The sequence below is a fragment of the Malus domestica genome, chromosome 13 (assembly GCF_042453785.1).
Source record: "Malus domestica chromosome 13, GDT2T_hap1".
Lineage (NCBI taxonomy): Eukaryota > Viridiplantae > Streptophyta > Magnoliopsida > Rosales > Rosaceae > Malus > Malus domestica.
Genome location: NC_091673.1, coordinates 6125794 through 6149570, shown reverse-complemented (window position 1 = coordinate 6149570; position 23777 = coordinate 6125794). Strand labels below are relative to the sequence as shown.

Here is a 23777-nt window from a genome sequence, read left to right as displayed (position 1 = left end):
TAGTATTAACTTTACAGGAGCCTGGATCAAAAAAGAAAAAAAGAAAAAAAAATTTACAGGAGCCTACTAGTTAATGGGTCGTGACAATCCGTGTTGGATTAATGGATCATGTAAGAAATTGTCATGCTTAATGTTTAAACCCGGCAAACGGATTGTGTTCATGTTGGATCCGGCTCGTTAACAAGTTGACTTGGAAAGTGTTATTTTTTTGTCAATTTGTGTCCAATTAACAGGTTGTAGAAGAAATTGCAGGACCTGTCAAAGCCACATTGCGTAATTTTGGAATCTTATAATAGGAAAACTAATGAAAAGAGCTTGAAAACTTTGAGTTTTAACGATAAACACAAAATGAAGGGTAAAGTGAATAGTACTATGACTTTTTAGTGTAAAAATGTGGTTTTTCGTTAAAGTGAACAGTACCACGGACTTTTCGTTAAAACTCCCGTTGTTATTGTGAATCTGGTTTAATTGGTAGATCAAACTGGTTTGAGCACAATAAAACTTCATACCAAATTAATAAAATAAACAACTCCCTTACCCCTTTTTGGGATCAATGAAACGAGCAAGTCGGGATATTTTTTATTGGGAATTGTTATTAGTATTTTAAAAATTTCATTCTACACTCTGAATCTTTTATATTTGGAAAAAAAAAATACACTTATAAAAAGGGTAGAAAAATACACTTCCCTTTCCATTTTGAAAAAGATTACGTGACGCACCAGCAAAATCTGACCGTTGGCCCAACGTTCGAAAATCTCCGAATTTTTAAAAAGTAACCTTTTGGCACAGATAGTTCCCGTTGCCAACGGTCAGCTTAAACCTCACCTACTTCTTATCCCCAAACCCTTCGACGAGTTAAGAACTGTCTTCAACTCAACAAACTCGGTCGATTTCCCACTCAAATTTGCTTGATTTTCCGACAAAATTGCGACCTGAATCTTCGACTGCGATCGTCATCTTCCCCAATTCAACAACCTCGAAAAGGCGAAAAATGGCAGCTTTGGCACCGGGAATTCTACTCAAGCTCGTGGACGGAATGAACACAGGGGTCAAGCCCACGGGCGAGTACCGGAGCGCGCTTCTGCAGGTCACCGACATCGTCCCGGTGGACCTCGATGAGAAGAGCCTTTGGCCCACACAGGGCTTCTACATCAAAATTTCCGATTCTTCCCACTCAATTTACGCCAGCCTTCCTCCGGAGCACAATGACTTTGTTCTCAGTAATAAAATGCAGTTGGGTCAGTTTATATATGTCGATGGATTGGAGCCTGGGTCTCCGGTGCCGGTGGTGAAGGGAGCCAAACCGCTCCCCGGCAGGCATCCTCTGATGGGTACCCCGGAGCCGTTGATGGGGCTGAGGGAGAAGGGAGAGAAAAGCGAACAAATGTCGAATTTGAAGCCCACTAGAAGGGGGTCTTGGGGAACAGGGCTTAATGGAGCTGATGGGGTTTCGTCTCCCATGGTGTTAAAGCCTGTTCCTTTGGATTTCGATCAGTGCACTCCTGTTAAAGAGCGAGGCGGGCGAAACGGGTCGATGTCTCCAATGATTAGGGGGAGAGTGGGAAGAGACGGAGGGTTGACTTCGGGGATTCGGAGTTCATTTGGTGGTGGACTTCTGGCTAAGATGGCAGATTCGAAGGGAGGTGAAAGCCCTGCGTTGAGAAAGAGCTGTGTCACGCCATCTATGTCGAAGTTTCAGAGAAGCAGAAGTGTGTCTGATCGAGAGCCAAGGATCCCAATTAGCCCCTTCAACTCAGCTGTAGGTACATTGTTCCTCTTTAGCATATTTTTCTGAGCTGCACAGATTGATTTTTCTAGTTAGTAGAACTTTTGTTTGTGGAAGAATGTTTGATTTTGTTTGTTGAAGACTGTTGTATTTGTTGGCTGAGAAAGCGAATTCTTGCTTTGTTGTAGGAAAAAAAGAAGAGCTCGACTCCACCACCGCGATTACGAAATGCAAGAGTGGCAACTTCACTCAATGTGGCTGGAGATGCAGCACAGAAATCCTCCAACTTGAAGGAGACAAATACGAATTCTCAGCAGCAGCCGCAGCCTGGTAATGTGTGCAACGAAAACAGCACTATCCTCCCCATGAATTTACCAGGAAGGCTCAGCTTGCTTGGCAAAGTAAGTACTTTCATCTCCAAGTGTTGCTTCTAGTTCTAGTTTACGACCGAAACCAATTTTTTTTGGGTTTTGACTCTTGAGATGAGATTGTATTTATGCAGGAAGCTGTGCAGCATAGAGATTCTGCTCAGAAGATTGCCCTTAATGCACTCAGAGAGGCTTCAGCTACGGATACCTTAGTTCGATCTCTCAAGTAAAGCGAATCCCCTCCTTTTTCTTATATAGTAGTGAAAAATTGAACCTCGAGATATTTGTTTGCTAAGATCAATACCAATGCTTGCTTGTGCAGGATGTTTTCAAACTTGTGCAGAACAGCTAGAGCAGATGCCCCATCAGCCTGCTTTGATAAATTCCTCGAATTCCATCACCAAATTGTCCAATCAGTAAACGATATGGTGTCGATACTAGCGGCTACTTCAGCTTCTGAAATTACTCAGACCACTCCAAAAGTTAAGCAGCATAAAGATAAAGATCAAGATGATGAAGAATTTTCCGTCCTGCATGAAATTGTTCAAAACTCCGTGGACTCTAAACTAAACTTGTCGAAAAGAAGGTGCGCATTGTACAAATCAGTTGCAGCCGTTCCTGAAAGAAGCGAGCAGAAAACAACAACGTTCGAGAAGCTCCTGAGAAGCTCTACTCATCAAAAGCCGAAAGCACCATCCACTCCGCTTGGAAAGCTGAGTCTTGAAACCATTGGTGAGAACGACGAAAACAAGAAGCCGGCTTCTGCTAGTATAAGCAGCTTAAGCAACACAATCAGGTTGAGTAAGCAGATCGAAACGGAAGCTGGGAACTGGTTTATGGAGTTTATTGAGATGGCATTGGAGACGGGGATGAAGAAAACAAAAGGCACGACAACGGATAAAGATATCCGAAAAGTGCCTCAATCCGTCATTCTCAGATTGATTAATTGGGTGGAAGTAGAACAGTGTGACAGCAGCAAGCGGCCTGTGCATCCGAAAGCAGCCCAGTTGGCTCGAAAGTTGAGGATCAAAGTGAAGAATCCTTGAAGTGTTGGCATTGCTAGTGTTTGCGTTAGTAACATTATTTGGGGATTCTTTCTTCTGTTGCATTTGTTGAATTGAAATATCTTATTTGCATATGTTTTCTTGCATGTAATGGTGATAGCATAGGGTGTAGTGATTCAATATAGACTATCCCACATACACAAAAAAACGGACTTGGATTGTCTGCCCTCTAATTTTGGTGCCCTCCCTGTGCCCTCCTGTTTTTGTGATCATGGTTAAGCCACGTCAACATTTTATATTACTATTTCTTTTTGTTTTATTATTTTTATAAAAAAATAATATAAAATATTGACGTGGCTTAACCGTGACCACACAAAACAGAAGGGTACGAGGAGGGCATCGAAATGGAAGGGCAGACAATCCAAGTCCCTAATTCTACTACACAAGTCAGAACTCCAAAAAAGAAATAAAAAGGAATAAATTTAAAATACCAATAATACCCTCACAAGTTTCTCGAAATGACACCCCTACTATCCCCAACAGGGATGAGGATTCTTCCGGATCCAAATGGTGGGGATCATATAGATCTTCACATCCTAACTGTTTATCATATATCGTGCGATCAAAAATCATTTGAATTTTATTATTTAAAATTAAACATAAATAGTCTCCGACAAAAATTGACTGTACGATATATGATGAATAGCTAAGATGTGAGAATCTTTAGAATCCTATCATTTAGATCTGAATGGAATCCTCATCCATTAACAGATCCTCTTCGGATCTTTTTTATAAGAATCTTAGAGATTCGTAAATTGTATTCATTTATCGTACATCATATAATTTTTGTTTGTATTTAATTTTAAATAAAAATATTTAAAATAATTTTTAATAGCATAATGTACGATAAATAGATATGATTCACAAAGAGAATCCGGATTCCTACTACCCTTCTCCCATCCAGCGTCTAGTCGGTTTTCTTTCCCTCTTCGGAGTTCGAACGCAAATCGAAACCCCTGGAAAACCCCAATTTATTCCAAAACCTCAACCCCGCCAAGAATCCTCCTGTGCCCACCCTCGCGACTGCCGTCTTCCTTCTCCAAGCCGCCGGTAAGTATCTTTCTCGATCCCAATCTAATTTTTTTATTTCCCATCCAATCCCTCTCTTCCGGTTTCTTTTCGTTCGATTTCCAATTTCAAATTTAATGTATAAAGTCTCAATTTTTCAGCACAGGGACCAAATTTAGGACTTAGGGTTCGTCTTTGTTTCTATGAATGGATCTTCTCCGAGCATACTCTGATCAAAACGACGACGAAACGAACGAGCCAGAGGAGCACAACCAAAACCCTAAATCCGCACCGTCCTCCCCAGACGCGTCGCCGCCTCGGCTCCTCCCCGCCAAGTCCGCGGCGCCCAATGTCGACGACACTATGCTGGCCCTGGCGGTAGCCGGGGCCAACCGGTCTTCCACCCGCCCCATCGACCCGACCCAACACATCGTCGGCTTCAACCCCACGTACGACCAGCTATGGGCGCCCATCTACGGCCCATCCCACCCGTACGCCAAGGACGGCATCGCCCAGGGGATGCGCAACCACAAGCTCGGCTTCGTGGAGGACGCATCGATTGAGCCCTTCGTGTTCGACGAGCAGTACAATACTTTTCACAAGTATGGGTATGCTGCTGATCCATCGGCCTCTGCTGGGTACAATTATGTTGGAGATTTCGAGGCCTTGCAGAAGAACGACGCCGTCTCTGTGTATAACATTCCCCAGCACGAGCAGAAGAAGCGGAAGATTGAAAAGAGGAAGGAATTGGAGGAGAATGAGGGTGAGGGTGAGGATGAAGATATGGACCCCGAGGAGGTCCAGAACCCGGCTAGTGACGTGTGGTTGATGAAGAATAAGAAGAGTCCGTGGGCGGGAAAGAAGGAGGGTCTGCCAACGGAGCTGACTGAGGAGCAGAAGAAGTATGCTGAGGAGTATGCCAAGAAGAAAGGCGAAGAGAAAGGGGCTGGCGATAAGGGTGAGGCTGTGGTTGAGAAGACTACGTTTCATGGGAAGGAAGAGAGGGATTATCAGGGTAGGTCTTGGATTGCACCGCCGAGAGATGCTAAGGCGTCTAATGATCACTGTTATATTCCAAAGAGGTTGGTGCACACTTGGAGCGGGCACACGAAGGGTGTGTCTGCTATTAGGTTCTTCCCTAAGTACGGGCATTTGATTCTCTCTGCCGGGATGGATACCAAGGTGAAGATTTGGGATGTTTTCAATACCGGAAAGTGTATGAGAACTTACATGGGTCACTCTAAGGCAGTTCGGGATATTTGTTTCTCTAATGATGGGAGTAGGTTTTTGACTGCTAGTTATGATAAGAATATCAAGTACTGGGATACTGAAACTGGGCAGGTGATATCTACATTCTCAACCGGGAAGGTTCCTTATGTTGTCAAGCTGAATCCAGACGAGGATAAGCAGAATGTATTGTTGGCAGGTATGAGTGATAAGAAGATTGTTCAGTGGGATATGAATGAGGGGAAGATAAATCAAGAGTATGATCAGCATTTGGGTGCTGTGAATACGATTACATTTGTGGATAATAACCGTAGGTTTGTTACTTCCAGCGATGACAAGTCGCTTCGCGTATGGGAGTTTGGGATCCCTGTGGTTATTAAGTATATTAGTGAGCCTCATATGCATTCTATGCCATCAATTTCACTGCACCCCAATTCCAATTGGCTTGCAGCACAGAGTATGGACAATCAGATTCTGATTTATAGCACTAGGGAGAAGTTTCAGCTCAATAAGAAGAAGAGGTTTGCCGGGCATGTTGTCGCCGGGTATGCTTGCCAAGTCAATTTCTCGCCAGACGGACGGTTTGTTATGTCGGGTGATGGTGAAGGTAGATGCTGGTTTTGGGATTGGAAGACATGCAAAGTCTTCAGAACTCTCAAATGTCATGAAGGGGTATGCATTGGGGCTGCATGGCATCCCTTGGAGCAAAGTAAAGTTGCAACATGCGGCTGGGATGGCTTGATTAAGTACTGGTAAGTAAAGTTTCATTTTGTAACACTTTAGGCCGCTTTGTAATCATTCATACGTGCAATACTTGGTTTTCTGATTTATGTGTCTATTAGTTTAATTAGTTGTTTTAACCGATGTGCCTATATGCATTCATGTCTGCAAAAAATCATGCCATGAATTCGTAATGCCAACTTTTGATGCTCGATATATCTGGTAGCTAAGTAGGGTGTATTGATGTAATGCGATGCTCTGTATATTTTGTGTATGTAGCAATTTCAGGATACCAAACTTGACCTTGTTCGCATCTAGCCTCTATGTTTGCGAACTATAAATGCAGGATTCAGACTTGAGATGTGTTGCTTTCTCTCTGGAAGAAGCTTCTTTTCCTCCACCCACGACACGGATATAGGGTGGAGCAGGAATTTTTTTTCTTTTAAGGCAGGAATGTGAAGCAATAATTTTGTTTTAGAAAAATATAAGTTTTGAGGATGGGAGAAATCCCCCTCCACCCTGTTCCTTTATTTCGAATCATTCTGTCTTTCCCTGTTTGTGCTATAATGTCAAAATTCAAAAGTTCTCTCTGTGCATGCATGTGTTTTACCTTTATTTTGAAAAACATCGAAATAAAGTCAATGTGCTGACTTTATTTTATCAAACCTTAAATGGATAAATGCTACTAATTGTGCTATGGAATATGTTTCTTTGTCGTGCATTATATCGCTTAAAACAAGCTCGTCACTTCTCATGTTTGGTAGTTTAGTTTGAGCCATCAAAATTAGTTATGCGATTGATTTTAACGACAGTAGGTTCCATCCCGCAATTGATTCATTGGTTTCATTGTTCGTTAAGAGATGTTGCAGTTGCTTTACACGCATGTGTATCAGTTGACTAAATTTTCCATACCTTGCACTCTCCTAGAATATACGAAGTCTGATTAATCTTTTCGTGTGGTTTGCAGGGACTAGCTGCATTCCACTTCGGTTTGGATGAGGGACGGTAACTTGATGTACCCTTTTCTGTTCCATATGTGGGGGGTATGGTGCCGTTATCATCGGATGTACCCATCTTGGGGATTGCCGGACTTAAGGTTACGTATAAAGATTGCAGCACAAACTCTGCCTACATCTTTATCTTACTACAATCACCATATGTACTTGTAATACAAATTTTTCGGCGTTTTGTTGAATCTGTTCTTGTAGTTTTGAAGAATTTGAGAAGTTCTACAGGAGTAACGTTTTTGCAAATGTTTATGTACTTGTATTTTATCAAGACTTTGAGAAGTTGACAGCCAGTGATAGTCCTCCTCTGCTTGCATATAATCTTGTAGCAAAAACTGCACCTTCCACTATATGGTGCAATACATGTCCCACACGTTGAAATGTCAGTGGCAGGTAGAAAATATTCGACTTTGGTTTTGCATTTTCATCCACAAATTATCTAATGAGGAACTAATTACATGAAGGTAACAGATCTGTTTGATACGACTGATCGTTAATCCGCTACTTAAATTCTGCAACTATCCCTTAGATTTATCCTGCATTGGAGTGGGATATGAGGAATTGTTGATTCGTCACTCACATTCTACAACTATTTCGTGTTTGGGTTTATAAACAGAGAAAATTTAACTTGGAATTTGAGATCTCTAATTTTTAAGTTTAAATTCCATATAAATGTGTTATTTTTAAAACATATCCTAATCTCAACTACCTACCTCACCAAATTATTTTTTGCTGTACATCAATGATATTATTGGTGGGTCCAACACAATTTCCTCCGTTAATTCATTCACTTGGCTATAATACTTACACGTATTAATATAGTCATAATCATGACGATAAAAAGGTGATTGTACTAAACATAAATATTCACATGCATACATTTGTCCGTTAGATGGTCACTTTGAAGTTACACATTCGATCAAAAGCTATTAAATTATTTGATTTAACGGAATCTAACAATTTTTGCTTAGATGTGTAAATTAAATGTGAAACCAGCAGAGTTTGGAAGCACTGTTCTAAAAATCTCTGCCTAGCACCGCCTAGGCGCTAGGCGGCTAATCACCGGTTCGATTAATGCCTAGGCGTTTGAAAATTAAGAAATGACGCCTAGACCAATTGAGGCGCCCGCCTAGCCCGGCCAGACCTATCTAGGCACTTGCCTAGGTTACGACTCACATAGATAGAAAATATATCTTTCAATTTGCTTTTAATTTTTTTCAATAAATTGTAAGAGACTTGTTGAATACTTAAATGAGCACACACTATATGCTTGTTCCCCATATTTTCATTATGTTCCAATACTTTATAATACATATATCATTCTATTTTGTAGTTTATGATGAAATTATATATATTTTAAGTATAAACAAACACTTATTTACACAAAATATAATGAATTTATTTAAATCTACCTAATCCACCTAAGCGTGCCTGCCTAGCCATCCGATTAGCGTCTAGCATCTTTTAGAACCTTGTTTGGAAGTGCGAAGACGGCTGCGGGTAATGTTGACATACAAAGTTGTAAAACACTACACATTTTTTAACACTTTAATTAAAAGTTGAAAATCCACTGGAATCACTTTAAATAATATTGACATAAAGGTGGAAAAGTAGACATAAATGTCCAGCATTATCGTTCGAATAGATTGCTTGTCCCCCCTTTCAACTCTCCAGCACTATTGTTCGGAAATAAGATTCTCTTCTCTTTTTTTTCCCTCCCCGTCCCTACTCTCATATTTCATCGGTCATGATTAAACCATGTCAACATTTTATATTAATTTTTTATAGAAAAAGAGAGACAAAATAGAGAATGTGAGAGGTGAGAATGGAAGGGGATGGAAAGAAGAGGGAAGAGAATCCTAATCCGTTTGGAAGTAAAGATGTTTGTGCACACCGCGGAGGTTTGGCCTCAATGGGAAAATCAAACAGAGAAGCTAACAATGTACTTCATAGACCAAGAATTACAAGATCGCTCCTTTCACTTTTGAAGTGACAGAGGGACCGTATCATAAGTTTTCTTTTCATGCTTTTCCCGGAGGTTTGGAAACAGCTGCAATCAATAAGATTTTTCTAATCCTCCCTTCCCGAAAGAAAGAACGTGAAAATTATTACTCATGCGTGAAATGCTACAAGTGGGTATGAATCGACCACGTTGCTTCAGCACTCCTAAAGAAAATGGCAGGAAATCACTTTAGGAAAAAGCATCTCTTAAAAGCATAAGGTGTAAAATGGTGAGCATTGCATTAAGAAATCTATCAGCACTATCTTTGTTCCGTACTATACAGTTGAAGCACCATGCTAACTCACCAGAAATGGTCAGTACTGCAGACGACTATGATGCACGCCTTGTCCTGGCCAATCTGGTATCTTCTTAGCTCTCGAAAAAATGGCATTTTAACCGATTTTCCCACGCTATACAATGCTAAACTCAAAAGATCATTTACACCCTCTCTGAGCTGTACATGGATGAAAGACCTGATTCAATGCTGAGTTAGTTGCTACATCTGTGCACCGGATTCAGTCAGTATCCCATATGCCGGTTCATTCTTCAGAAGCACCAACCGCTGGAGCAGATTCTTTTGAGAGGTTAACAAAATATGCATCTCGAAATTCTTGCCTGAGTTCCTTCCGGATTTTCTTTCTCAAACTTGAAGCTGCTTCAGGTTTGAACCACCGCCTGCCAAACTGGGAGTTCAAAATAATTAATCGAAGACGGAAAAGTTAAGAACAGAAGAAACATGTTTGAGATCATTCTATTTTCTCTTTAAGGACGGAAAGGTTGAGAACAGATGAAACACAATACCATTGACAAATCTTTCATTTTCAGCCTTTCAGGGGCCTCTTCGATGAAGCGCTCCATGAAGAAAAGGACAAATAGACCACAATCATATTCATTTCGCTGTTGGGGGACCTGGTGGGAAATACAAAAAGTGGTAAGCTTCAGACCAACCAAGGCAGGCTAGTCATTCAAGCCCAACATGCCCCGCACTTTGGGGATAGCTGGGTGTTCTTTGGATGTTAGCAACCTTTCCAACTTCCTAGCCACAGTGAAATTTGAAGTTTTAAGTGAAATTTGAAGTTTTAAGTGAAATGTCCAAGAGCTTTATGATCTTATACAATTTTAACACACAACATCTCAAAATTAAGTATATACTGTACTTGTAATTCTAATAATCATATGCCAATGGAAATGTGGAACAAATTTTCTTTTTTGATAGTAATGGCATTCTAACATTTAAACTTCAACAATTTAAGAGCAAAATGTACCGCAAGTTTTCTCTCTTCAATTTTTTGGGGAAGTTGCTTCCATATACTGTCGGAAATAGGAAGATCTGAAACGGCAACTTCTGGACCCAAATAATTCCATTCTGCTCTCAGATAGCTGCTTAGGACATTAGTCATCAATTCCATCACCATTAACTAATTGAAATAACCTAGCAAGACGTAAACAGATTAAGGGCATGTTTTGTCTCACCTTTTAATATTTTGAAAAACTGATCTAGGAGAATGGACTCCGGATAAAGAATCTAAATGAAGTACAATGGGTCCTGATTCTTCTTCCTTGTCAGGGATGCAGATAATCACTAGACTCCAATGTTTACTGGATACATCAAACACCAGAATGAAATCATATGTTTGGTAGTTTAAGTAACAAAAAAAGAAAAAAAAGCTGGAAACTAGGATACAGAAAACATACCACAATAGTTTATCATAACATTTGAAAATTGATGAATACTAAAACACTGAGAGAAAATGATTTATATAAGTTTTTTTTTTCTTGAGCATTTTGTGTTTATACCATTCATCCGAGTTCAAAAGTCAACCATATTGATCCAGCCTCATCTTAGTTAGATACAGGATTTATCCCGCTTACTGCTTTTTACTACAATGGTAGCAACTATATAAAAGTCATTAGTCATTGGCAAGGCAGTCAAGTCAACTAACCATGCCAGACACGCAAGTACAATAACTTCTACCCACATTCGCGTGAGCATTAATCCAGACAAGGCTTCCAACATTTCATCCTTTTTCTTCTGTTAAGGAGCATCTCATCTTTCAGTACTTGATCAAGTAAAAATTAAAATTAAAAAAAAATATATCAAATAAGCACCAAGATGGTAAACAGTTTATTCCACTTATGAGCTTTCTAGCAAGTATTTCCATTGTCATCTGCCACATTTTTCTACCATGAACAATCTTACAACTACAAGTACATAATCTTAGCAGTAACAAAAAGACTTACTCTTCATTTATAGGAATAAGTACATATGCCTTCTCAAATATATTAACACCCTTCCACCATCTCCTAAACTTGCCAAAATGTTTATCCTTGTCGTCCCCCTACATGGTACAAGGGAAACAAGCTAGGAAAAATGAGCATGATATAGCCATTGCATGATATACTGATATGTGTGTGTATGTACATATATATGTATACATCATAGGAATATGATTAGTATTTTATCATACACAAGAAAAACTGTCTATTCTTGTGAATAAGAGCTTTTGAGTCAAGATCTAGGCCAGATGTCTCCACTCACTTTCTAAAAGTGTAAAAGAAATTATATGGTATGAGTAGTTTCCTTCGTCTCTAAAGACTTTGAAAGTCTCGACCATATTGGCCGATCATTAAGCACATAAAAAATGGATTCTGAGTTTCTAAAACAAATGGATTACCAATTTTACTAACCCAATTTTTGGAACAGAAACAGCAAGCACTGAAAGTAGAACAAGATAAATACTTACCTTATATGCTACATCCTCCTTGAGTTTCTCATAAAAAAATGTATTAAAGAAATGAAAGTTGTGTAACGCTCTGTCTGTTGGGGATGTTTGTTGTTGTAGATATCTAGTCAAAAGATATTGCAACATCACATATATGATATGAGAAAAGATAGGAATGTATGTCTGTTATTGTGACCTATAAATCTGCATTTACAGATACATCTAAAACAGCTTACCGAATGTAGAAGTTCATGATAGTTGATGTCAAGTAGCCTTCAGGATCAAGGCACCCAATGTCCGCATAACAGATTTCTACAGATTTTGGATCATTTCTGAATAAGACCAAAAAAAAAAAAAAAAACCACATGATTATCAGTTGTGCTCTATATCCTCAAAATTCAAAGGGGTCTCTTTGCATCATCTCCAAAAAGGGATTTTGTACCTTGATGGGTAGTAGATCTTAACCTTGCTAATGCTGGAAAAAGAGACAAGGTAAACAGATTATTGTTAATATCAACCTCAAATTTGGCTAAGCCTGAAACACGGTAAAAAAAAAATAGCAACAGTTTTTTAAATTATAGGTACCCCTCGGGAAGTTCTTCTTCTTGCTCTGCTGTGTCCGCAGGTTCAGCATCCTCCTCATCCAGAATTTCTACAACTGTCTGACCCTGCTATAATCATGAAACTATGGATTTAATTACTAAATGGAGAAGGTGACAGGATATATAAACTGTGGCAGGACAAAAACACAAAGCCCATAAGGCAATGATCACACTAAAATATATCTAATTGTAGCAAAAGTTTCACCCACCAAGACAACTTCTCACTAATTCCAACATTTCCAGTTAAAAAGAAGGTGCCTAGATAAAATGTAGAATGAAACACAAGACATTGTACCTTTTGATGCCTTGAACCATTTATTTGAGAAGCATCATTCCAGCTGGAAAGAAGGAAAAGAGAGAAATGCAAGTTATTAAATAAAAGGGGTATTAGCCATTAAGGCTATCTAGTGTAGTTAGAATTTCAATAGAAGATAATACACTGAAAGCGAATGAGGTAAAAGAAAAGATCGTTACTTTCTGCCACAACTAGACAAGTCTTCTGCAACGTGGCGAAGTGAACAAGGGAAAGAAGCCCCGCCTTTATGACCACCATTTGAAGGAGAACATTTTTCTTGTTTATGATTAAAACTGCTAGAGCATTGACGAGGTACGTATCTTGATGAAGATCGACCTTTCCGTCCTCCTTTTTGCAATAACTTTCCATTGCTTTTCATGCTCTGCCGGTTGCATGGAAGAAGAGATGATTCTGTTTGAGTTTCACTGGCTGTCCTAGAATCAGACTGCATTAAGAATAGACTGAAGCAATTATATTTAAATTTTAAAAGCTACTTATTCAAACAATAAAGAAGAATATGGTGGATCGCATTACCTTTTCTTCCATCTTTTGTTCAAAATGGCAAGCAAATTCAGACTTTGGCTTTGCCAGAGGTGCTGCAGTCTCATTTTTGAAGCCAGTAGAATCATCTAGAAGCCACATTTAAGTTTCTTAAACGCGAGTACCGCAAAACATATAAAATGATATTTGCAACACCACAGTACTTAACCATGCAAACAATCCGTAGCAAATTCGGTTCAATTAATGTGTAACCTTTTAGTTAACACAACGTATCGATGAAAGAAAGGGCTTACCCATGTTTCTGTTTTTACAGCTCGTGGCTTGTGCGAGCTCCTCCCACCTACTGGTGTTCTATTCAATGAAAACCAAAGCAACTACAGTCAGAAGACTCAGAATCAATTTTGATAAGCACTTTTCTGAGAAGTACTTCTACATAAACATTCAGAATTCTGATTTCCAGCAATTCCAGCCAGACTGAAAAGGGTATGAAGCACATCAATATAAAACTAGAAATGAAGTATTAAACCCCCCCCCCCCCCCCAAAAAAAAAAAATAAAACTTTGCATTCAATTTTGCCTCCATTTTGTGAGAAACCAAACAGAACAGAAAAGCAAAACGCACCTTTTCAAGCAGACTGCATCTTCTCCGCTCCTTTTCGTCCTCCAACAGCATAAGAGCCACCCGGAGCTTTTCGCCTTTGTCCGGCAAGCTGCGGCTCAGTTTCTCAATGTTACTCTTCTGCCGCTTAATCTTCTCCTCCAGCTCGCGATCGCCTATGTCCTCGAATAAATAATCCCGCTGCTGATCACCGCCCCCCATTCCGGACTGCTTCGGCGGCTGCTCCTCCGCGGCCGTAGCTTTCCGCTTTGACTCCGGCAAAACCACCCTCTCAAGCGGATCGCCGCTGTCGTCGAGACTATCCAGCACCTTGCTGACATCGATCCTCCTCTTCCTCCCCGTCTCTTCCTCCATGCAGAGAATGCGAAACCCCCAAAATGTCGACTCTCCCTCTCTCTCTAATTGGAAGCTCTCACACTCCCTTCTCACCGATTTGTGATTTTATACTGACTCACCAGCTTCTTATGTCACGACAAAATAAAAAACCTAATAAAAATAATGTTCGGTAGACCAATTTTTTAAACCAAATACGTTATATAATTTATAAAATTTACCCTAATATTACTTGAATATAGGTAGACCGGGCTAATCAAACCGAATAGTAACTTTCATTTTGTTTTCGACTTTAGCTAAAAATCGAATTATTGTAAACCAAATTAAATCTTATTGTTTAAACATTGAGACGATTGTGATTTAATCCTTTTGATATCGTTCAATTTACACATTTTATTTGGCTAATTATCTGATCAACCATTTAGTCTTATGCGTGCCTTTTGAACGTAGTAGTCATTCCATAGAAAATACACAAATGTTTTACATGTGTGACCTATACTTATAACGTCATTAGTTAACGGTTATCCACAATCAACCTAATGAAATATATAAATTGGATGTCAAAACATCTACACAAAGTCAAGTGGGGACCTAAAAAGTGTGAATTTTATGTCATATCATGTTGCAATAATGTAAAATCTGTAAAATCTACTTAAAATATAATAACACGTGATATATTATCACAGGTTCTATACACACTAAAATATAATTTTGAAATGACACATATGAGACGATTAATTATTACACCATAGTTTTTGTGTTGAGCAAAAATACTCCCAAGAATTAAGGCCTGTATGTTCTTTTGAGTTTTGTTGGCCAATAGAGGGGCGACACGTACACTGCTAATCTAACAAATTTTTTACTTCTTCCCGAACGCAAACTATTGTAATTCGTACATAAACCCTTCCCTTGTTCTCTCTGTCGCTCTCCCTCTCCTTGTTTCTCTCTCCTAGGGCACAAAAAAAGCAAAAATTCACCCGCAGATTTCAATTCTTTCTAGCCATGGCGGACGCTCCTTCTTCTCCCGCCACAAACCCACTGTCCAATCCCCAATCCGGTAACCCTAATCCCCAATCTAACCAACCTGATCCCGTACCCGCCTCCAGCACACCACCACCACCACCACCACCATCACAATCATCGTCGTTATCATCCACACCTATCACCGTAAACCCTGATTCGAATCCGCCTCTAGTATCTCTGCCGCCTCCACCGTCACATCCTTCGATCTCCTTCGCGCCACAACAGGTTTCCGGCGCCTTACCGCCGGTCGCGCCGTCTTTCCGGCCGGTTCCACAGTTCACTCCAATACCGAACCCCGGTGTGCCCAATCCGAATTATCAAATCCCCGGTGTCCAGCCGCCTGGTGTGAGCTCCGGAGCTCCGATGGCTCCTGGTGTGCCCCCGCCGTCATCGGCCCCGCAGAATATGATGCATTACCAGATGCAGCCTATGAGACCGTACGCACCGATGCCTAATGGATACGCACCCATGTCCACTGGTGCTCCCCAAGGCGCCTTACCTGGTGGGTTTTTGCTTCTCTCTGTAATCACTTAGTTATTTCGTATGTTTTTTTTTCTGCTATTCAATTTCAATTCAATTCCAAATATTTGTATATATTGTTGGTTCTCGTATTTCAATTGCTTGGTGCTGTTTTGGTATGTGTTGTTCAAGAAATACTTAGGTCCAGTTGATTAATGTGCCACACGGAATTGCTTGAGTGCATCAAGCTTTTGGTTTTTGTCTCGAAAAAGTGAAAAGTAAATAACTTTGTTTAATCTACGGATAGCAATCAAATTAAGACTAATGGTATAATACAGTGGGAAGAGTTTGCTAAAGCAGAGTTCGGAGTTTGTTCAGAAAAGTTAGTGTAGTGTGTTAGATTGAGGGTATCGATGACAGGATGTTTTCTCGTACAGTGTCTTGATTGAATTCGGTGAGAAAGGTTGGAAGGCTTGCTTCATATTGCTTTGAGAACCCCCCATCTACAACTCCTTTTTTGGTATGCACATATTTTGAAGTTTTATTCAAGCTCAAGTTGGTCTGGAGTTCAAAATATAAATGAATATTCCCAAAATTCGGAAAATTTTACTGTTCAGTTTGTCATGCTAAAGTTACATTACTATGTCGTGTTTATTTGAGTAGGATGCTTTCTGGTAATTTTAAGGATACTTTCCCTTTCATGGGTTTATGAATTGCCAGAAGCAGACCATGTTTGCAACTGAGTGCTCATTGCCCTTGTGTTCTAAGGTACTGAAGTCTTTCTATCCATAGATACATATATATGTCCATCATCCATTCATCTGACAATCAATCAATCTATTTATAAATACATGTAGACATCTAATCATGTGTTTATTTGTGCATGTTTGTTAAAATTTTGTTTTTAATCTTCTAATGTTCTCATGCTGCATTGCATACTGCTAACCTTTTGAGATGAATTAAACTGTCGGTATATCAAGTATGTTTAATTCTCATCAACCCCTATATGCATGAGATGTTGGAGGTTTTATTTTACTTGAGAAGGCTACTTTGGTCTAAGTGGATGTGCAAGGTAAGCACAATTTATTCATTCATGGTTTATGAACACGATGCTGCTTCTTAATGTTTCCTTCAGGTTATCTGTTCAGCTGGTGGTAGTTGCTATGCCTGTGCTGCCATCTATAATATGCTTTTAATGTGTGGTAACAAAAGTCATTATTTAGAGTCATACTGTATTTCATACATCTGTTTAGCTTGGGGAGGGTCACCTATCTATCATTGGATCCAGTTCATAAGCGTTCTCTGACACATTTGCAAGATATTTATTTGTGTTTTTGTAGGACTTCCTCGTTATCCTTCATATCATCCAATGATTCGGACCCCGTTTCCTCCACGCCCACCGGGAGCAACTGGTTTGCTTCAGCGTGCCCCTGTTCCTGGGATTCCTGGAGTTCGCCCAATTATCCCTCCTGTTGTTAGGCCGATTCTTCCTATTGTCACTCCAGCTGAGAAACCACAAACCACTGTTTATGTTGGGAAGATAGCACCAACGGTGGACAATGAATTTATGAAATATCTCCTCCAGGTGTGCTGTCAAATTACTGCGATTTCTGTTGTTCTTTATCAATTTTCCCACTGTTTTGTTATGTTACCCAAATTTATAAGTTGACTTCTAATGGTTTACCTTTTGTGAAGTTGTGTGGACCTGTCAAGAGTTGGAAACGTGCTCAAGATCCCACAGATGGTACTCCTAGGCGCTTTGGGTTCTGCGAATTTGAATCTGCTGAAGGGGTTCTTCGGGCATTGCGTCTTCTCACTAATTTGAGCATTGATGGGCAGGACCTTGTTGTATGTCGTGATTCTAATTAGATAATTTGTCAGTTTAATTGTGTTTTTTTTGTCATTGTCATTATGGTGCAATGGAAAATCTCACGGCCTTCCTTAGTAATCATGCCATATATACTTCTCCGCGCGTTCAACTTTGCTTATATTTATCTCTTTATATTTGATGTTGTAAACATAAACAGTTAAATGTTAATCAAGCAACAAGAGAGTATCTGGAGAGGGTTGTTAAAAAGAAGACTGAAAACTCAAAGAAGCTCAAAGAAGCTGAAGCAGCTGAGAAAGGTGATGGAAGTGCACTAGACGTTGAGAAGATTGTACCTTCAAATCCTTCTGTACAAGACTCAAAGGAGGAAGATGGTAATTCGAGTAACAAAGAAAATGACCCTGCCAATTTTGGTATTGTGACTGACGAAGACAAGGAAGCTGACCGGGAGGCTATGGAGAAGCTTACAAGTTTGATAGAGGAGAGAATAAAAAACAAACCTCTCCCTCCTCCGCCACCTACACCAGCCCCTGGTGATGGTACTAGGAATTCAAACTCAGCGCTGCCAGCTAAATCAAGGGATGGAGACTCTGATGTTGATATAACGAGAAATGGTAAGTCTCATGTTTGTACTCAATAAGCAAAGAAGTTGTTTAGAGTCATTTATTAGTGGCAGTTTGTTGTTACACTTATAGTTGGTACTTTAACTTTTCAGATGCTTATGAAGAAAAAATTGATGAAGAGATAACTAGTGACAACAAAACAACAAGCGAGCAGGGGAGCCCTCAAACAAGCTCACATGATAGGAGCAGAAAGCAAGATCGGAGGAGCAGAGACAATGAGCGAGATATGAAACGGGAAAAGGAGCGTGAGATTGAAAGATACGAAAGAGAAACAGAGCGAGAACGGGTACGGAAGGAGAAGGAGCAAAGGAGAAAACTGGAGGATGCTGAGCATCAGTATGAAAAATGTCTCAAAGATTGGGAGTATAGGGAAAGGGAGAAAGAGAAACAGAGGCAGTATGAGAAGGAGAGGGAGAAAGAGAGGGAACGCAAACGGAGGAAAGAGATAATTTATGAAGAAGATGATGAGGATGAAGATTCCAGAAAAAAATGGAGGAGAAGTGTGTTGGAGGAGAAGAGAAAGAGGAGACTACGGGAGAAAGAAGAAGACTTAGCTGACAGGCAGAAAGAGGAAGAAGAAATTGCTGATGCTAAAGGGAGGGCTGAAGAGGAAAAGCAGCTGCAGCAAGAGAGAGATGCATTGAGGGATTCATCTGGCCATGTTGCAAATGGAAGCGAAAAAGCTGCTTTGGCTGAAGAATTCGGTGTGCAACTGAAAGATAAGGCAACTGAACAGGATAATGGGGGTGATTCTGGTCATGAGAATCATATAGGTAAATTACTCGGGAAGTTATTTATTGCTTTTATCGTAGTTTTCTTTTGCCCTCTTTTCCCTTTTCTTTTCCTTTTTGTTCATGTCGTTTGACTTTGATGCGACAGGTGATGGGACTTTACAAAATGGTAACAGTGATGATGAGTCAACCATGACTTCAGTTTCTGCATCAGAACCGCAGCAGAGTGGCAGTGCCCCAGCAAAGAAGTTGGGTTTTGGCCTACTGGGTTCTGGAAAACGTACCGCTGTTCCTTCTGTTTTCAATGAGGAGGATGATGATGCACACAAGGACAAAAAAATGAGGCCCCTGGTTCCCATTGATTATTCAACCGAAGAACTACAGGCTGTCCAACCAATTTCTGGGACAGCTCCATCAAATTTGGCTGCAGCGGCTGAATTCGCAAAGCGAATATCAAATGCTAGTTCTAAAGAAGAGAAGCCAGTTACAGAGAAGGAAAGAAGTAGACGTTCTAATGATAGGTCAAGCCACCGGGATAGGGACCAGAATGGTGATGACTCTAATCGGACTAGAGATGAGCACAGGGAGAAGACTATTGACCGTGATACGGATCGAGACCATGCGATGAATAAACCAAGGACAAAGGATAATAAGAAGCTTTTGGATGCAAAACAACTGATCGATATGATTCCAAAGACAAAGGAGGAATTATTCTCCTATGAAATAAATTGGGCTATTTATGAACATGTAAGCACAGCCCATGATTTTAAATTATTTTGTTTAAACTTGCAAGATTTGCTTCCTGGTGATCATTCATTCAAATAGTCTAATAACTGCTCGTACTAATGTCTGATGTGTTCTGCTTTCACAGCATGCACTACATGAACGCATGAGACCATGGATTTCGAAGAAGATTACGGAATTCCTGGGAGAGGAAGAGACCACACTGGTAGATTACATTGTATCTAGTACTCAGGAACATGTTGGAGCAGAACGCATGCTACAGCTGCTTCAATCCATTTTAGACGAAGAAGCCGAAATGTTTGTTCTCAAGATGTGGAGGATGCTCATCTTTGAAATTAAGAAGGTCGAGACAGGTCTGGCTTCAAGAACAAGAACTTAATAGTTTTCTCTAGTCAGTTGTACTTTTGCTGCTGTAGACCCGAGTCTTGTTAGCATAATACGTCCTTTGGCCTCCAGCGTCGTTACCTAGGATGGATAGCATAGATGGCCGTCAAGGCTAAACTAAATTCTTTCTGTTTGTGTTGCTTCACAATACATTTTGCTCCATAAGCTATTAACACCCGCTGTTTTGTTTCCTCACTCTTGTGGGTTGTTTGTAGCTTTGGAATCTATCAGATGTCCTATTGCTGTTTCTTTCCAAAATTTTACTTATATTTATACTGGCACTTTCATTCAGGCCATTGTATTTTGCAGTGCATGACCGGGGAACCCTTCCAACCATTACACCTCTGTTATTCTCTTTTAAGAACTCCAAGCACCGGTGCGTATTATTTTTGTTTTCAATCCGAGGGTGTGATTTGATTCACACTCCCGCTTTCCCATTCTACGCTTCTCCCTTTGTTTTTGTTCCTTGATCTTCCTTTGGTTTACCGAGAAAACGGAGTGCGAAAATCACATCTTTAGCAGTTAGCATGGTATCCGATTCAAATTCAGGTTTACATAAAGATGAACAAATTGATAATCAACCATTTACATTTCATAATCCATGTTTAAGAAAATATTATTAACAGTAGCATTACAAAGCTATACAGAAAAACAACTGAGCCAGCAGTGGGATCTCGGCAATAGCAGGTTTTAGAGTTTTTAGTATGTACGCAATTTGCTGAGCAATCAGATGACCCAGAACCAAGATACAACTGAGCCAGCAGCCAACCCCAGAACCAAGAACAGCACGATCACGATCCCGGCAGTCTCGGCATGTTGTAATTGGACAACTTTGGGAGCCAAAATCATCAACACACTGGTCAAGTAGCCGTTAGTGAGTCCCAAAAGGCAAGTTAGTATCGTCACTGGAATCTCTGTTCGGAAGAATTTGGGGCCGTGCAAGCACCCGTAGAAGAGAGGAAAGAAGAGCAATCGCACAACTGTACTGCCGATTGCAACCTTGGAACTTCTGGGGAGATACACAGAAGTCAGAGACTTGCCAACGAGATCAAACACGTTGTAGCCGGCGATAAGGATGATTGGGTACCAATCCTTAAGAATCTGAGAATGCACGTCTTCGGTAATGTATCCCGGGAATATCGACAAAGTCACGATATAGATGAGGAGGATGCTAATTCCATACCACTTGACTCTATCGACTACGTGCCACAGAGTTGATCTCAAAACAGTCACGGTCAGCGGACCCTTCTCTTCTGTCTCATCGTTTACAGCCTGAACCTTCAAATCTGCATAATACTTCATCACCGGAATCCTTGGTGCCACATTGTAGAAAACAATGCATATGACAATAATGACTATCCCGACGGCGAAGTAAAGGTTAGCACTTTTCCTCAGGCCATCGGCAGTTTGTGGATATACAGCCTTGGTTACGATCCTTAGAGCAGAAACGACGACTCCTGTAAAATCATCCAAAATTTGGAAAGACCTATTGGGAAACTCTGATGAACTCATAACCAGTAACCTAGAGCAGAAAAAATTAATATGCTTCAGCAATGAAATTTTCATTTGATACTTCCATAGAGACCTAAAAGTGCTTATGACAATCGAAAGCGTTTCTAACTACATTTGGTAGGAAAACAGGCCTCCATGGAGAAGGTTTTCTGCAGACTTCCAAGTGCTTTTCCAGAATGCAGTTAAACTTTCAATAACAATTTCAATGTGTATCCATTAAAAGCACTTCTAGCAGAAGCGCTTATGACCAGAAGAGTTTCCCAAACGGCCATTCAGATTACACAGAGATTCAGAAAATCAAAGAAGGTCAACTGGGATTAACTAAAATCAGAATTTAATTCAGAGAATGAAACAATGCCCAGAAACCAAAATCAAACAAAGAGAAAACCCAAAAATTGAAAATCCAAAGTCGACCGGAAAATCCAAAGAGCAGGGAGTTTTACCTGAACCAGCAGTCCCGGCCACAATGGCTTGTATATAAGTTCCGGGCAACTCACTAGCCGCCCCAATGAGCGAGCCTTGGACCAATGCATCCGCCACGCCGGAAAGTGCAACCGCCGCAACCGTCACGTAAAACCCGTCGTACAACCCGACCCGACCCTTGATGTAAAACACATCCATGAGGGGAACGACTAGCAGCGAAACGACGAAGAGGCCCAGGCCCACATTGATCCGGACATAGGCTTCGGACATGTGGGAGTAGAAGATTATCAGGAGGAGGCAGAAGAGGCCCACCACCATGTACACGACGGAGAATATACGGTCGACGCTGGCATCTGGGTAGAGGTAGGCGAAGTAATCGACGGCTGTGATGAACGCGTTCCATGGGAGGAGGTAGCCGAGACCCAGTGTGAAGTAGATGATATAGGCCAAGTGGAAGGAGTCCTTTGGGATTTTATTAGGTGCGGCGGCGGTTACGGTGGGGAGCAGGAGGCTGGCCTCAGAATTTTCGTCGGCGGTTTTGGCATTGAAACCCATCGGAAATTGGTGGATGTTTCGCAATGGGTTTCCGGGTTCGGGTTGAGGGATTGGATCAGCTGAGAAAGCTCAGATCTTTGAGTTTTGCTCTTGGATTCAGGGAAGATATTTTTGGCGATGGAGATTTGGTAGGACTGTTGGAGGTGAAGGCGGAATGAGACGTTGTCGTTTTAGTCTCCAATTATTGAATTGAGATTTGAGACGTAACCAAATGTCATGTGCTTCTTCCTTCTTTTGTGGGAGTTTGAAGGGATGTGCTTTTTTTATTAAGGCAACTAGGTTTTGGGTTGTAAACTTGTAAGCACACTTCTTTTTTAAGATAGTGTTGTAGGTGAAGAATTTGGTCTCTTGCAAACGATGGTTGGCTCGGTTGATAAGGTAAAACCTTATGTGTCGTTTCACTAAAATTTGAGTTTCGTTGCCAACCGTTAGTGCGTGATTTGTAAATTTCTACGTGAATCTATATCAGTGGCAGTGGCAATTAGGTGTCACGCGTAAGTCATTCTCTCTCGAAGTTGTGGGTATGTCTTGGCTCTGGTGGTGAAAATTAACTAATCCCCACTAAATTTTTTGTTACCAGAATAAAAAATTTGAACCCTAAGCGGGTAAATATTTTTAGGCAGGATGTGTATCTTTATTAAAAAACGAATGCAGTACTAACGAAATTGAAAATACAGAATCAAGTAGCTCTTAGTCTAATAGTGCTTTTCTTTTCAATTCTTGATGTTGAAAGAATTCAGTCTCCATATTTGGTTTAATACGCAACGAATTTTACATTAGAGGTGGAGGATTATGGCTCGGATCTTCATCATTGATTAAAAAAGAAAGGAAGAGGACAGGGTTGTTGATTTAGAGCCCAATAACTTGGGGCCCCAAGAATGAGTCCCGAGTCTCATGACCTGACAAAAAAAAATAAAAAAAAATAAAAAAATAGAGCCCAACCAATGATGGCAAGAAGGTTGATTTGGAGTGAGAATTATCACTATGGCCGGAATACAGGGCAGAATATCATATGTTATTGTATAGTTGTAAAAAAAAATTCTTTTCAAGTATCTCTTGAATTGTATAATATGTGTTGTTATGCCTTGTATTTTGACACACTGAAAAACCTCTCCAACTTGAGGGGGACGTTCCCATTTGGCACTCTGAATTGACTTATCTAATTTTAGGTGTCCAAATTGCATAACTGCTGGTGTTTGTGTGGCATAAAATTTATCGCATTTGTGATCTTCATCAAGTCAAACAGTTCTTAGAAGATAGTGTGTTTTGGAATTGCGACTTTTACAAAGTAATTTTCTGCT

General features: G+C 40.4%; 5 protein-coding genes across 15 annotated transcripts; 3 read left to right on the top strand and 2 right to left on the bottom strand.

Moving 5' to 3' along the window:
• The first annotated feature begins 788 nt into the window (after positions 1-788).
• Positions 789-3331, top strand: LOC103451962 (uncharacterized). Its single transcript, XM_008391413.4, has 4 exons — positions 789-1759; positions 1915-2127; positions 2229-2320; positions 2417-3331. The coding sequence occupies exons 1-4, from the start codon at positions 992-994 to the stop codon at positions 3138-3140; spliced, it is 1797 nt and encodes a 598-aa protein (XP_008389635.1). The 5' UTR covers positions 789-991; the 3' UTR covers positions 3141-3331.
• An 87-nt stretch (positions 3332-3418) lies between these two features.
• LOC103451963 (uncharacterized) lies at positions 3419-7413 on the top strand. 3 transcript variants are annotated; one of them, XM_070810417.1, is made up of 3 exons: positions 3419-4208; positions 4328-6145; positions 7081-7413. In XM_070810417.1, exons 2-3 carry the CDS (start codon positions 4374-4376, stop codon positions 7085-7087), a joined length of 1779 nt encoding a protein of 592 aa, XP_070666518.1. In that variant the 5' UTR covers positions 3419-4208; positions 4328-4373; the 3' UTR covers positions 7088-7413. The 3 variants fall into 3 exon arrangements, with proteins under 3 accessions (XP_070666518.1, XP_008389639.3, XP_070666519.1); XM_070810418.1 differs by having other exon boundaries at positions 4022-4208; positions 4333-6145; XM_008391417.3 differs by lacking the exon at positions 7081-7413 and having other exon boundaries at positions 4328-6149.
• Positions 7414-9037: 1624 nt separating this feature from the next.
• On the bottom strand, positions 9038-14293 carry LOC103451964 (ubiquitin-like-specific protease 1D). 4 transcript variants are annotated; one of them, XR_011574495.1, is made up of 15 exons: positions 13865-14293; positions 13537-13594; positions 13277-13371; positions 12922-13187; positions 12743-12785; positions 12431-12516; positions 12288-12320; positions 12082-12177; positions 11867-11969; positions 11364-11461; positions 10596-10721; positions 10388-10502; positions 9924-10031; positions 9428-9805; positions 9038-9286 (listed from the first exon to the last, which is right to left on the bottom strand). XR_011574495.1 is itself a non-coding variant. In XM_070810415.1 (14 exons), the coding sequence occupies exons 1-14, from the start codon at positions 14213-14215 to the stop codon at positions 9662-9664; spliced, it is 1722 nt and encodes a 573-aa protein (XP_070666516.1). In that variant the 5' UTR covers positions 14216-14293; the 3' UTR covers positions 9343-9661. The 4 variants fall into 4 exon arrangements, 2 of the variants coding, with proteins under 2 accessions (XP_070666516.1, XP_070666517.1); XR_011574496.1 differs by having other exon boundaries at positions 12431-12513; positions 13865-14284; XM_070810415.1 differs by lacking the exon at positions 9038-9286 and having other exon boundaries at positions 9343-9805.
• Positions 14294-15076: 783 nt separating this feature from the next.
• On the top strand, positions 15077-22990 carry LOC103451960 (RNA-binding motif protein 25-like). 6 transcript variants are annotated; one of them, XM_070810413.1, is made up of 10 exons: positions 15087-15719; positions 16114-16196; positions 16340-16444; positions 17017-17261; positions 17372-17524; positions 17704-18118; positions 18220-18900; positions 19007-19605; positions 19730-19955; positions 20296-22990. In XM_070810413.1, exons 4-10 carry the CDS (start codon positions 17046-17048, stop codon positions 20454-20456), a joined length of 2451 nt encoding a protein of 816 aa, XP_070666514.1. In that variant the 5' UTR covers positions 15087-15719; positions 16114-16196; positions 16340-16444; positions 17017-17045; the 3' UTR covers positions 20457-22990. The 6 variants fall into 6 exon arrangements, with proteins under 6 accessions (XP_070666513.1, XP_070666509.1, XP_070666510.1 ...); XM_070810412.1 differs by lacking the exon at positions 16340-16444 and having other exon boundaries at positions 15077-15719; XM_070810410.1 differs by having other exon boundaries at positions 15118-15719; positions 16340-17261.
• On the bottom strand, positions 20557-22681 carry LOC103451959 (equilibrative nucleotide transporter 1). The gene is made up of 2 exons (XM_070810414.1): positions 21942-22681; positions 20557-21443 (listed from the first exon to the last, which is right to left on the bottom strand). The coding sequence occupies exons 1-2, from the start codon at positions 22474-22476 to the stop codon at positions 20713-20715; spliced, it is 1266 nt and encodes a 421-aa protein (XP_070666515.1). The 5' UTR covers positions 22477-22681; the 3' UTR covers positions 20557-20712.
• Positions 22991-23777: the final 787 nt, after the last annotated feature.

What these genes read in the sequence shown, in the direction of transcription:
- LOC103451962 (XM_008391413.4), top strand. Translation starts at nt 992, where the DNA reads ATGGCAGCTTTGGCACCGGGAATTCTACTCAAGCTCGTGGACGGAATG. An exon ending in TTAGCCCCTTCAACTCAGCT is followed by an intron (nt 1,760 to 1,914) that starts GTAGGTACATTG and finishes GCTTTGTTGTAG; the next exon opens with GAAAAAAAGAAGAGCTCGAC. An exon ending in ACCTTAGTTCGATCTCTCAA is followed by an intron (nt 2,321 to 2,416) that starts GTAAAGCGAATC and finishes TTGCTTGTGCAG; the next exon opens with GATGTTTTCAAACTTGTGCA.
- LOC103451963 (XM_070810417.1), top strand. Translation starts at nt 4,374, where the DNA reads ATGGATCTTCTCCGAGCATACTCTGATCAAAACGACGACGAAACGAAC.
- LOC103451964 (XM_070810415.1), bottom strand. Translation starts at nt 14,215, where the DNA reads ATGGAGGAAGAGACGGGGAGGAAGAGGAGGATCGATGTCAGCAAGGTG. An exon ending in TTGAAGAGAGAAAACTTGCG is followed by an intron (nt 10,032 to 10,387) that starts GTACATTTTGCT and finishes ATTTCCCACCAG; the next exon opens with GTCCCCCAACAGCGAAATGA. An exon ending in AAATGAAAGATTTGTCAATG is followed by an intron (nt 9,806 to 9,923) that starts GTATTGTGTTTC and finishes TTGAACTCCCAG; the next exon opens with TTTGGCAGGCGGTGGTTCAA.
- LOC103451960 (XM_070810408.1), top strand. Translation starts at nt 15,197, where the DNA reads ATGGCGGACGCTCCTTCTTCTCCCGCCACAAACCCACTGTCCAATCCC. An exon ending in TGTTGATATAACGAGAAATG is followed by an intron (nt 18,119 to 18,219) that starts GTAAGTCTCATG and finishes TTAACTTTTCAG; the next exon opens with ATGCTTATGAAGAAAAAATT. An exon ending in AATTAAGAAGGTCGAGACAG is followed by an intron (nt 19,956 to 20,295) that starts GTCTGGCTTCAA and finishes TGTATTTTGCAG; the next exon opens with TGCATGACCGGGGAACCCTT.
- LOC103451959 (XM_070810414.1), bottom strand. Translation starts at nt 22,476, where the DNA reads ATGGGTTTCAATGCCAAAACCGCCGACGAAAATTCTGAGGCCAGCCTC. An exon ending in GGCCGGGACTGCTGGTTCAG is followed by an intron (nt 21,444 to 21,941) that starts GTAAAACTCCCT and finishes ATGATTTTACAG; the next exon opens with GAGTCGTCGTTTCTGCTCTA.